The following is a 12885-nucleotide window of genomic DNA, read 5'->3' as shown; positions in this document are numbered from 1 at the left end:
GTAATTACCTCATAAAGTGACAGTGGTCAGAATTGTAAAAATTGGCCTGGTCATTAACGTGCAAACCACCCTCGGGGGTAAAGGGGTTAACATCTCACCTTACTATGATACGTGTATGGCTCTAAGCTGGGGCCATTTTAGGAAATGTTGAATCCTCCCCAATATGTTATATACGATATAATTCTCTGTGTAGGACACACAAGATCCCAGAAATGTGCTGCCATCCATGTTCCGGGGTTTGGGCTTCGAACCACAGTCCTCTAAGTCTCTGGGTCCAGCGAGACCCTTTTTGGGTAAGTCCTGTGTGATGTGAGGGATACATCTGTGTGTAAAGTGGAACAGCACCTGTCGACAGCGGAGCCCTTCCTCTGTTTCCTGAAGTCGTAGTCTGTACTACTGTTTGTGATGTTGTGGCCACTATTATTACTAGAAGGGAATGATTTTACACAAAGTGTTAGCATAGAGTTGTTACATTGGATCGTGCACTGTTAGCAATATCGGTGAATGTTTTCTCCTCCATAAGATGTTGCCTTTTTTGTAGGCAGGGGGATGCTCGGGCCGATGCATTTAGGCAGTGGTGATTCAGCTGTGCCCTTGGGAAGATCTAGGTGAGTGCGGACAAATACTTCATGAAGCTTCAATATTTCTGTAAGAGACACACTTAGTATCAGGGTAAGGCTGTGTGCCCACGATGCGTTTTTTAAGCGTTTCCACAGCGTCAATTCCGCTGCAGAAACGCTTAAAAAACGCTTGGTAGAAGGCCTGCCATGTTCCCCAATGATAATCCGCATGTGCTGTGCACATGCTGCGGAAATTTCCGCTGCGGATTATCATTGCGGAAAAATCTGCAGCATTACCAATTATTTTGCGGAAGCGCGGCGTTTTCGCCGCCTTTGACTTGCATTGGAACACATGGAATCCGCATCACTGCATCTGTACATGCGGATATCATGCGGTTCAGTGTGCGGATGGTACCTGGGTTTGGAGAAGAGGAGACTCTCCTCCAGACCCGGGTACCATAGTACCTGTAAAAAAAAGAATAAAATAAAAAATATACATTATACTTACCTTCTGATGGCCCCCGGTGTCCTTAGCGATGCATCTCGGCTTGCCGGCAACTCGCGATGGTCTGAAAAGGACCTGCCGTGACGTCATTTAGTCATGTGACGGGTCACACGACCACTGTCGTCGGCAGGTCCTTTAGTGTACCGCGAGCTTCCGGCAAGCCAGGACGCATCGGATAAAGACACCGGGGGACGTCAGAAGGTAAGTATATATTTATTTTTTATTTTTTACCATTCTTTCGGTCGCACTATATAAATCCATGCTGGCTGCATGGATTTATATAGTGTCAAGTTGACAAGCGCTAAAATCGCTTGGAAAGCGCTTGTCAACCCGCATGCAAAAATGCAAGTGAAGAACGCTTCACATCCGCTTGTCCCTGGCAGGAAAAACGCATGTACAATCCGCATGTACAATCCGCATGTGTTTTTTCTGCCAGGGAGATGCAGAAATGCTCAGGAAAAAGCCGCAGCATTTCTGCATCGTGGGCACTTAGCCTAAGTGTAGCGACTGGCAGACATGTTTAGTAACACATACCCTATCTGAATGCTAAGTCTCAGGGGGTCCTAATGATATATAACAGGAGGGTCTCTCCTTTTTGTAGCCGCTGTATGTACAGTAATTCTCTATTTAGCATGTCTGCATTGGAGGATAATTATTAGTGGTTGCTCAGCCAACCCCCCTCTATGTGTAATACTCGATCATTACTATTGTCCTCTCAGCAGAATTACACCAGTATTATTGCTGTATTACATCTGTCCTCTCCCAGATTTCCAATGATCCCCGCGGCTGGGGAACAGTCCCTGCCAAGCTCACCTGGGAGGGGTCTAGGAAGACAAGTGTCCACCATCCCAAGCAGCACAGCTCCTAAATTAGGAGGCACATCTACTGAGACGTCAGTAAGGCCTGAGGAAAGGAGGTGAGAAATCAAGAGGAAAAATGATATTGTAGAAGGGTTTTCAGGATGTCATCTATACCCTATAATAGGTCATCAATATCAGATTAGTGGGGGTCCGACATCCAGCACCCCCACCGATCAGCTGATAATTTGAATAGTAGCTGATGTGCAGTACCCTGCAGCAGCCACTAGACAGCATGACGGAGCGGTGGTGTTATGCTCCTTAAATTGTTTACATCCAGATGCTGTCAGAGGTGATACCAGCGTCCCACAGAACTGTTATTGATGACCTTTATATACAGTAGATAAGTCATCAATACCAATGCTAGTGGAAAACCCTTTTAAATGTGATTTTCATTCAATATTATATGTCATAATAAAGTTGTTTTCCGGAAACACGTGATTTATGGCTTGTCCTGGCCTGTCCTTAATACACTTTAGATAACTGTTGGCCAAATAATGGTTAGGCACGTCTTTTGGCCAGCAGTTGTTTTGCCAGGCGCTCCGATGTTCTTTGCGAAAGAGCCGCTGTTAGACATCGAAATCAGACATTCCGGATCTTTATCTCCTCGTACACAATTACACTGTTGGCCAAACCTGTCAATAGTGGTGGGTTCAACCGATGTTAGTCTAATGTGTATGTCGGGTCTTTAGTATAGCCCATACATGCCAAACTCTGGCTCGTGGGCCAAATCTGGCCCGCAGGGACATTATATTTAACCCGCAACACCAGAACCACGTCCTCTATGTGGGGCCCATTATACTATATGGATGACTATGGTGGGCCTATTATACTGTATGGAGGACTATATGAGGCCCATTATACTGTATGAAGTACTATGTGGGACCTATTATACTGTATGGAGGACTATGTGAGGCCATTATACTGTATGGAGGACTTTATGAGGCCATTATACTGTATGGAGGACCATTATTCTGTATGGAGGACCATGTGGGGTCCATTATTCTGTATGGAGGACTATGTGGGGCCATTATACTGTATGGAGGACCATGTGGGGCCCATTATTCTGTATGGAGGACCACGTGGGGTCCATTATTCTGTATGGAGGACCATGTGGGGCCCATTATTCTGTATGGAGGACCATGTGGGGCCCATTATTCTGTATGAAGGACCATGTGGGGTCCATTATTCTGTATGGAGGACCATGTGTGGTCCATTATTCTGTATGGAGGACCATGTGGGGCCCATTATACTGTATGGAGGACTATGTGGGGCCCATTATACTGTATGGAGGACTATGTGGGGCCCATTATACTGTATGGAGGACTATGTGGGGCCCATTATACTGTATGGAGGACTATGTGGGGCCCATTATACTGTATGGAGGACTATGTGGGGCCCATTATACTGTATGGAGGACTATGTGGGGCCCATTATACTGTATGGAGGACTATGTGGGGCCATTATTCTGTATGGAGCACTATGTGGGGCCATTATACTGTATGGAGCACTATGTGGGGCCCATTATTCTGTATGGAGGACTATGTGGGGCCCATTATACTGTATGGAGGACTATATGAGGCCCATTATACTGTATGAAGTACTATGTGGGACCTATTATACTGTATGGAGGACTATGTGAGGCCATTATACTGTGTGGAGGACTTTATGAGGCCATTATACTGTATGGAGGACTATGTGGGGCCCATTATTCTGTATGGAGCACTATGTGGGGCCATTATACTGTATGGAGCACTATGTGGGGCCCATTATTCTGTATGGAGGACTATGTGGGGCCCATTATACTGTATGGAGGACTATATGAGGCCCATTATACTGTATGAAGTACTATGTGGGACCTATTATACTGTATGGAGGACTATGTGAGGCCATTATACTGTATGGAGGACTTTATGAGGCCATTATACTGTATGGAGGACCATGTGGGGCCCATTATTCTGTATGGAGGACCATGTGGGGCCCATTATTCTGTATGGAGGACCATGTGGGGCCCATTATTCTGTATGGAGGACCATGTGGGGCCCATTATTCTGTATGGAGGACTATGTGGGGCCCATTATTCTGTATGGAGGACCATGTGGGGCCCATTATTCTGTATGGAGGACCATGTGGGGCCCATTATACTGTATGGAGGACTATGTGGGGCCCATTATACTGTATGGAGGACTATGTGGGGCCATTATTCTGTATGGAGCACTACGTGGGGCCATTATACTGTATGGAGGACTATGTGGGGCCCATTATACTGTATGGAGGACTATGTGGGGCCCATTATACTGTATGGAGCACTATGTGGGGCCCATTATACTGTATGGAGGACTATGTGGGGCCCATTATACTGTATGGAGGACTATATGAGGCCCATTATACTGTATGAAGTACTATGTGGGACCTATTATACTGTATGGAGGACTATGTGAGGCCATTATACTGTATGGAGGACTTTATGAGGCCATTATACTGTATGGAGGACCATGTGGGGCCCATTATTCTGTATGGAGGACCATGTGGGGCCCATTATTCTGTATGGAGGACCATGTGGGGCCCATTATACTGTATGGAGGACTATGTGGGGCCCATTATACTGTATGGAGGACTATGTGGGGCCATTATTCTGTATGGAGCACTACGTGGGGCCATTATACTGTATGGAGCACTATGTGGGGCCCATTATACTGTATGGAGCACTATGTGGGGCCCATTATACTGTATGGAGGACTATGTGGGGCCCATTATACTGTATGGAGGACTATATGAGGCCCATTATACTGTATGAAGTACTATGTGGGACCTATTATACTGTATGGAGGACTATGTGAGGCCATTATACTGTATGGAGGACTTTATGAGGCCATTATACTGTATGGAGGACCATGTGGGGCCCATTATTCTGTATGGAGGACCATGTGGGGCCCATTATTCTGTATGGAGGACCATGTGGGACCCATTACTCTGTATGGAGGACCATGTGGGGCCCATTATTCTGTATGCTGGTTAGCACACGACTTTGTGCAAGTTTTTAATTTTTTCCCTCTGTGAGTTTGAGTTTGACATCCCTGGTATAGACCATTAATATCGGATTGGGGGAAGTTCCAACTCTGCTTCTCCTTCATTGGTTACATTGATCCTTACTCAGCACGCGGGTGATTTACTAGTGGTAGCGCATGATATCGCAGCTTTGTCTCCAAATCTGCAGGGTTATGGACCAATGGAAGCATATTATGGGGCCACATTGGTCACTCCACTGCCGCAGCTCCTAACAGCTGATAGGCCGGATGAGGGCCGAAAGTCATAGTCTCAGTGGTATTAAAGGACCAGTCCAGGGATTTCTTATTTTCCCTTTGTTTGGGATCATGTGTGTAAGAGTCATGAAGGTGGTGACATTCTCACCGGTTGCTGTCACCTCCCGGTTTCAGCAGGGCTCCGGTGCGTTGCAGCACCACGTGACTGCAATTGTGACCTGCCAAATGCCTAACAAACAGGCAAATAAAAAAAATTACTGAAGTGGTTCTTTAGTGGCTTAGGAAAGGTCATCATTATTGTAATCTGGAAAAACCCTTCTAAGTATCATAGGTTTTCAGAATGTCCTTGTGGGGCAGAATCCTTGATTGGCAAACACAAAGAGTCCTGCCACTCTCTGAAGCTTATTTTCATTGTCTGAAGCCGTGGCACCCTACGTCCGTGAGATCTGAGACTATAACCTATGAGAAATTGTCTGATAATACAGGTAAATGTGAATAATTATATAATTGTGTCTCCTTTCACAGGTCTCCAGTGGGCTCTCTTGCCGCAGGACAGTCACTGCCAGGCTTTCTTGGTAGGGGTGTAGGAAGGCAGGAAATGGCTTTAGGTACCAGCGCTGCACCTCCCGGCAGAGGGAGCCCCCCCACCGAGATTGCTGTCAAGAGAGAGGAAAAAAGGTAAAAACTAAAATTGGGATGAGGCGTGTAAGTAACAGGTAGCAGATAGTGCTGGATTAGCAGATGGCTGTAACTGTTGCTTGGTCTTACAGCAGAGATGTTAGTAACATGATGTACATTTGTGTGGATTTTGTTTTTACAAAAAAAAAAAAAATTCAATTTGCTACAAAATTTTTTGAAGGTGTTTGTATAAAGTGCAGAATAGAGATAGGCAGATGGGTTTGCGGGCTGCCAGTCCATTGGCCATGATGGGAACTTTGCGAATCACGTACCTTCTTCGATCCCCCGCAGCTATTAATTGGGAACCAGGCTACATTTTTATCTTGTAATCTAGATTTTATTTGTACACGTCAAAAGTAGGAAAACTGTCCTGGCTACAGAGGCGAAAATGTCTAAATGCCCCTGGCAGCAAAAGGGTTAAAGGGCTTGTACCCTTGGGGGTCCTGAGCTGAGGACCCCTTTGTCTAAATGCTCTAATACTGAAAATTAGGGGATAATTGTTAACTAGAACGTTCTTAGCATAGTTCTTTAGCTTTTAGAAAACGTTTGCGGTGTCTGATCCCACTACTTTATCAGCCTCTTCCTTCTCCCCATTTATAGTTTCTGTTACATGTTATTGTTCTCTTCTCTGCAGCCAAGTGTTTCCTGCCAGCTCTTGCGTTGTACTCCTGGCTTCCACTTGGAGGCGCCCTTCCCAATAACTCCCCTCCGACTACTAAGTTTTCTTTTTCCACAGAGAACCTCTGATAAAACAGGGCTCTAAGGGAACCTCCAGCCCACTTGGCCTTAACCTAATTAAGATCCTTTGTAAGAATGAAGCCGTATATCAGTACCATGTCTCATTTACGTAAGTATATACGTTTTTTAGCATTAATAATCCACATCATTTATGGTATTTTTTCAAAATGCATTATCTGTTCACTGCTCAAAAAAATGAATCCACGCAGTGAGCCCAAACATGTGCCCGCAGCCTTACAAAGCATAAATGATTAAGAATCTGTTTCACCTGGATGGCTGAAAATGAAATTGACAGCAGGTGAACCGGAGAGTAACAGCAAGACGACCCCCAGAAAGGGAAGGGGTTTACAGCTGGTGGCCACAGACAGGTGGTGGCCGCAGACAGTCACTCTCTTCTTATCCTCCCTGAATGATTCTTTTCTAGTTTTGTTTGTGCCCTTGTCACTACTGGTAGCATCAGGTAGTACTTCCAGGCCACTTCTCCAGGATGGCACCTCCATACGTGCTGTCACAGGAAGGTTTGCGGTGACTCTCTGCACAGTTTCAAGAGCATTTGACAGATACCAGGACAGGGATCATTACACAAGGAGAAACGGGTAAGGCCGTAAAACGGCATCCACCTAGCAACAGGACCGGTATTTGCTTCAGCGCTATTATAGGACTTCCAAAGGGTTCCTGTTGTGCATGTTTCTGACCAAACTTTCAGAACCAGACCCCATGAGGGCCCATCATCCTGTATGCTCCCATCATCCTGTACTCATGACCCAATACTGTGCAGCTCCACTGGCATTCAGCAAAGACCACCAGCAGTGGCAGGTCCTCCAATGGCACCCTGTTCATAGATGAGAGCTAGTTCACACACAAAGCATATGATTCCTATAACAAACCGGAAAGTGTCTGAAGACGCCGTCGTGAACCTTGTGCCGCCTGTAACATCAACCAGCATATTCGCTTTGACTGTGGGTTAGGAGAGGCATAACCTCAAACCTTGACATGATGGCCAGTTGTGCCCTGTCTGCTTTAGGCACTGGGATGAAATCCTCAGCCATTGTCATATCTTACGCTGGATTAGTGGGCCAGCCTGTGGTTCTCCTGCTGCAGGACAATACCTGGTCTTTTTGGATAACGAAAAATTGGTAGGAATGTTGGCTCTGAAATGGCTATTAAATACAACAGCGCTGGATGTAGCATTTGGAGTAAATGCGGTGATGCGCAGCACCAAACAGTATCAACAATGGAACCAGGAGAGAGAAAGACATAAAAGGGTTATGTTGGTGCGCTTCCGGTGACGTTGGTGAGGATGTGGTAATTAAAATTAAATTCACAAACTGGTTTTCGGCTCTGGACCGGAGCCTTCATCAGGCGTGACGTGGTGGGCGTGCAGAGCGGTGTATAAATACACATATAGGCGGACATGACAGTTTGAAATTTTTTGAACATATAAAAGTATCTAATATTTAAATAAAAGTGACATGTATAGCATGATGAAGTCCTTAATAAAAAATTACAAAACCTATGTATGTTCAAAATGAAAAAGAAAAGTGGAAAAAATAAATAACAAATATTAAAAAAATTACAAAAATGGATATTATTACAAATTATAGTTAAAGTTTTTAAATGTTAAAAAAATTGTACAAATCATAAAAATGCCCATTTGTAATATTAGTATTGTTTTTTTTTTTATAAAACATAAATTAGGCGCAGTTCACTATTCGAGCAGTAGGTGTCCTCGCAGTTCTCAGTAATGCTGTTGTAGATGGGATTAAAGAGAGCAGCATTTTACTAAGTACAGACAGGACTATTTTGGCGCTGTCATACTGATTAAAATGATACCTCAGGTGAAGAAATTAGTTTGTAGATTTTCTTTAATCTCTTTGATGCTTCCTTGTATTCATATCTCAGGGTGGGATTGTGGGTAGGGTCTTCAGCTTTGTTCCATCCCCTCCACTTTGGGTGTCTTTTTTTCTTCTTTATTTAAAGGGAATCTGTCACCACATTTGAGTGATCAAACCTCTTAATATGAGCATACAAGTTATAGACTGCTAAACAAAGTCCTACCTGTACGCCTCACATCAGATGTCTTGTAGAGAGATCATCTTTCATCACTTTTTTTTTAAACCTTGTTTTTATTGAAAATAAAGTTTTCTTACATTAATGCGAATATGGCTTGAAATATACATGACAGGGCTGTTATAAGATGGTAAATGGCAGAATGTACATTCCAAGCATGGTTACATCAAGTCAAAAGACAACCCAAAAACTAGGAGGGGAGAAAGAGAATGCCCAAAACTGGTACTTTCCTTATATATAGGTCACCCAACAGGGGTGTATAACCTTAGACTCTCCTTGAAAGTTGTGCCGGACCCACCGACACCAAGATAGACCCCTGACACCTAGATGTATCTCCACACTGCTGCTCCCTCTAACACATTTCTACACAGGCGTTGCCCCCAATAGTAGCTGCTCTTGATACCACACTGTAGGTTGGAAACAAATTTTAATATCATCTCGTATGCGTTGTGGAAGCAAAGAGATGAAACTTTCCCAAGTTTCAAAGAAGGACTGTACCTTTTCCTCCTTGTGTAAGGAGGCCTGAAGCAGGAACGATAGTTTGTCTAAAAAGATCTTAAAAGGAGGAGCTTGGTCATGGATCCACACCTGTAGGATGGCCTTGACACCGGCTGCCGCCACCATGTGTAGCAGTTTACAAGCCCCTGTAGAGCATGTGTATTTATCTGGCTCTAAGTATCCAAAGATGGCCCATAGAGGCTCATCAGGAGCAAAGTTTGTCAGGTGTGTGGTGGTAGGTTGTTGTACTCTGGTCCAGAAGGGCTGAATGATCGGGCATGTCCACAGGCCATGGAATAGATTGGCCTCGGGAGCGGCACTTAAAGCACTCCGCGGTTGTGTACAGCCCCATTCTATGACCCTTCTGAGGGGTTAAATAAGATCTATGACATATTTTCAATCTCATTTCAAGAAAGCGAGCTTAAGGGAGGAATTTGTGGGCTTGGTCCAGGGCTTTCAAAATTGTGCTGTATGATAAGGTGGGATCATCGATCTGCCATTTTGTTAGTTAGAGTTGAGATTTCTCATAGTCTAGGGCGACATAGATGAATTTATAATTGGAGGCTTTTTGCCCAGATTAGGTGTTAGGTTTAGTGAACCATCTAAGCAGGCATGGATCCCACTCTCGCTCAGGAAAATTAGTTATTATCTTAGTCACATAACTCTTAGCCTGTAGGTATTGGAACGGGGTGAATGTGATGGTAGGATATTTAGATTGCATTTCCTCTAGTAAATACATACAGCACTCCCCTAAGTGGATCAGATGTTTAATGGATGTTATACCCTGAGAGTGCCACTGGTAAAAGACAGGATGGGCATGTCCATGCTGGAAATGGGGGTTATCAATGAGTGGGAGAAGGAGAGACGTCTGAGGAGAGAGCTGAAATTGTCGGCGTACTTTGTGCCATGCTTTCCATGTAGATACTAGGAGAGGGTTCGCCTTCACTTCAGCCGGATATTTTATCACTTTATATAAATGACCTCTTCCAGGCTTGGGGAGCACGCTGCCTAAAAGATAACTCTGCCTCCAGAGCGCATGCGCTCCACAACTCATAGTCATCCTTTGATGTTACTTTTGGATGAGACTCTGTTGCCTCCTTCTCCTGGGACTCCTCAGAAGGATGGGAAGAGGCATCAGCCTGGCCAGGCAGAGCAGCAGCAGAGAGCGCCGTAGTAGTGGGTACGAGATTGGGTAAGTCAAGTGGCAGTGTCATAGGACCCCGTACTTGGTCTTTGGATGTTTCCAGGAACCTCTACATTAGGGGGAACCCGTAGGGCTCCTCCTCTCCACAACCCCATTCGCTCACTCGCTTGGATGATCCAGTCGATATCATGGATTTCCTTGATCCAGCCTCTATCCCCTCCATCTTTAGAGCTCGTCAAATAGGTGCTCGTTGGTGGGTAAGGCTCTCCTGTAGGTGGTACTATAGTGATTCTGAGGTTGGCATGGGTAGACTAACCTTAGAGTCCTCTGATGCTGGCAATAAGGCTGCCTGAGCTGGTAATACTGCGGCAATGACCAGCGCACCCACAGCTGGACTTGGCGCTGACAGCAACACGGACAGCTTGCCGTCAGGCAGTGATTTGGTGGGTGCGATGCTAGGAGGGCCAGGCCCTCTGGTCCACAGACCTTGGTGCTGGGCGGGTGCCGGGATCGATGACGTCCTGTCTCGGGCCGGGACAGGCCTCAGCTCCGGGGAGTGACTCTTGCTGCCGGCCGGAAGACGCTGTGGTGTACAGTATTTGCCTTAGCATGCGTCTGTTTGGTGTGGGTGTCTGGCGACTCCTCCGGGAGTCCTTCAGAAGGTCGCTTTACTGCTTTGGGCACTGTGTCCTTGGGCATGGCTTCAGGTGATGCGGTTGCCTTGGCAGCGTGGCGGTACAGGCTGGCAATCAGGGGAACTGGTGGTGGGTACGGTACTTCTACCCCGCCGGGGAACCGCAATCCTGCATCCTCCAGTGTGATTGTGGCAGCGGGGGTTTCTGGCTGGGTGGTGAGAACCGCATATTCTGCCATGATAAGATGACAGCAAGAAGTGCAGCCTCCTCTTCCTCTTCTCGTGACAGGAATTGTGTTCTTTCCACATGGAAACTGAGTGTTTTTCTTTACTCCTCCCCTTCTGGGACGGTTCTTCAATTTCCATTGGCTCTTCATCTGGGTGGGCGGTATTTGACTTTCTAGAGGACAGCCTCTTCCAGACTGCTCCTCTACAAGGGGTTTGGCTCTGCTTCGTGCGCTTTTAGCACACACCCACAAGATGGGATGTCCTTCTTTTCCACAACTGCACCACAGGACACCATCTTGGGGAGTGCAGTCGCAATCTTAACTACTGCATTCTTTTAAATCCTTGTCCCCTTTCACTGGTGTAGCAGAGTTGAGTTGGGGTGCTGTGCTGCTGTTTCTTGCAATGTCTGTGCCTCTTCTCTCTACATTCTGATTCCCTCACAGGATTCCCCGTATGGGCCACCAATGTTGCATGCACGCCACTAGGTATATAGAGGATATACAAATTAACATTAATTATTTGAAATCCTGGGGAAATGTTACTCAGGACAACCATTAATCAGAGCTTCCATAATCATGAGATGTCTCAGCCTCCAGGCACACACAACGATGAGAGAGTTCCAGGGCTCTTGTTAGTCACAGGGGTTTTATTCGAGTTCCAGCCCATTAAATTGAATAATTCCTTTCAATACAATGCTTCCAGCACAACAGTGATAATCTCTTCAACAATCAGTTCTCTTCACCCACACACAGTGACTGTACACAGAGCCACACTTTACCTTCTTTGCAGCGAGGTGGGGGGGGACAGAAGGATGGATCCAGCCCTTGGCCATGGGATTCACTCCTTTTTCTGCTGTATAACAGTTAGCTCCCACTTCTACTCTCCTTCCTGGGTAGGCACTGTTAGCAACTAACTGGTAGTCGCAGCCAGAGAGGCTCAGCACCTTCATTTGCCCAGAGTGCAGGTTTGCGTCCTTCCAGCTCACTCAGCAACTTTTACCAATCTTTTTGGGGCATGTCTGACCACTCCCCGTAACTGCAGCTTGCTAACCCCTTTAGATGCTGGATGTTTTTAAAGACATCCATAAAGTTTCTACCCGTCACACATACTCTAGTATCTTCTGCTCCATTTCTTTCTCCAGTTGGGTTTGGATTGGAGTCTCCGTTTGGCATTATTCGAGCAAGTTTCTGTTTTTCTTCTTGCTCACTCTAGCCTGGTCCATTGTGGACCACCCCATCAGTCTAGAGACGTCCCGTTGAACCCTTCGATCTTAACATCATCTTGAACACCTTGTAGGACTCTTCCATTGCTTTGCTCAGTGAAAGTTCCTGCCCATTCACACAGCTTTGCGCTAGCTGCTGTTTTTTACGGAACTGTTGGTCGCAGTCTTCCTACCAAAGATCACCTTGGATTTCTTATGGATGACCACATTGTTCTCCCTTGCTTGTCATACACTTTCATCCTTGAGAGTGCTACTCACGCTGTCTGCATTTGGGAGAGTATTTGGATTCCTTCTTTGTGATTCCCCACGAGCCATTCTAGGATCTGACAGACCCCATATCTACCATCTCATAATCGATTCAGTCTCCAATCACAGAAGTCCACAGGTCTCGGGTATGACTGTCCTGTTTAGGTTTCTGCTCACTCCATGAAAGCGGTTGGAGCCTCTTTGGTTGTTACGATGCAGCCTGGACCTCCTTGCACATCTTA

General features: G+C 45.8%; 1 protein-coding gene across 1 annotated transcript in view; it reads left to right on the top strand.

Moving 5' to 3' along the window:
- Positions 1–12885, top strand: part of PIWIL2 (piwi like RNA-mediated gene silencing 2) — a 151124-nt gene that overhangs the window by 16193 nt on the left and 122046 nt on the right. Inside the window, exons 3-7 of the mRNA XM_073654043.1 lie at positions 194–293; positions 542–608; positions 1832–1981; positions 5711–5863; positions 6600–6710. Coding sequence (XP_073510144.1) covers positions 194–293; positions 542–608; positions 1832–1981; positions 5711–5863; positions 6600–6710 — 581 coding nt within the window. The remainder of the gene's footprint in view (positions 1–193; positions 294–541; positions 609–1831; positions 1982–5710; positions 5864–6599; positions 6711–12885) is intronic.

Source organism: Phyllobates terribilis, unplaced genomic scaffold (genome assembly GCF_046119375.1).
Source record: "Phyllobates terribilis strain yellow unplaced genomic scaffold, ASM4611937v1 Scaffold_11__3_contigs__length_659146591, whole genome shotgun sequence".
Taxonomy (NCBI): Eukaryota; Metazoa; Chordata; class Amphibia; order Anura; family Dendrobatidae; genus Phyllobates; species Phyllobates terribilis.
Note: the sequence above shows the minus strand (reverse complement) of the source record. Positions and strands in the feature narration are given on the sequence as shown.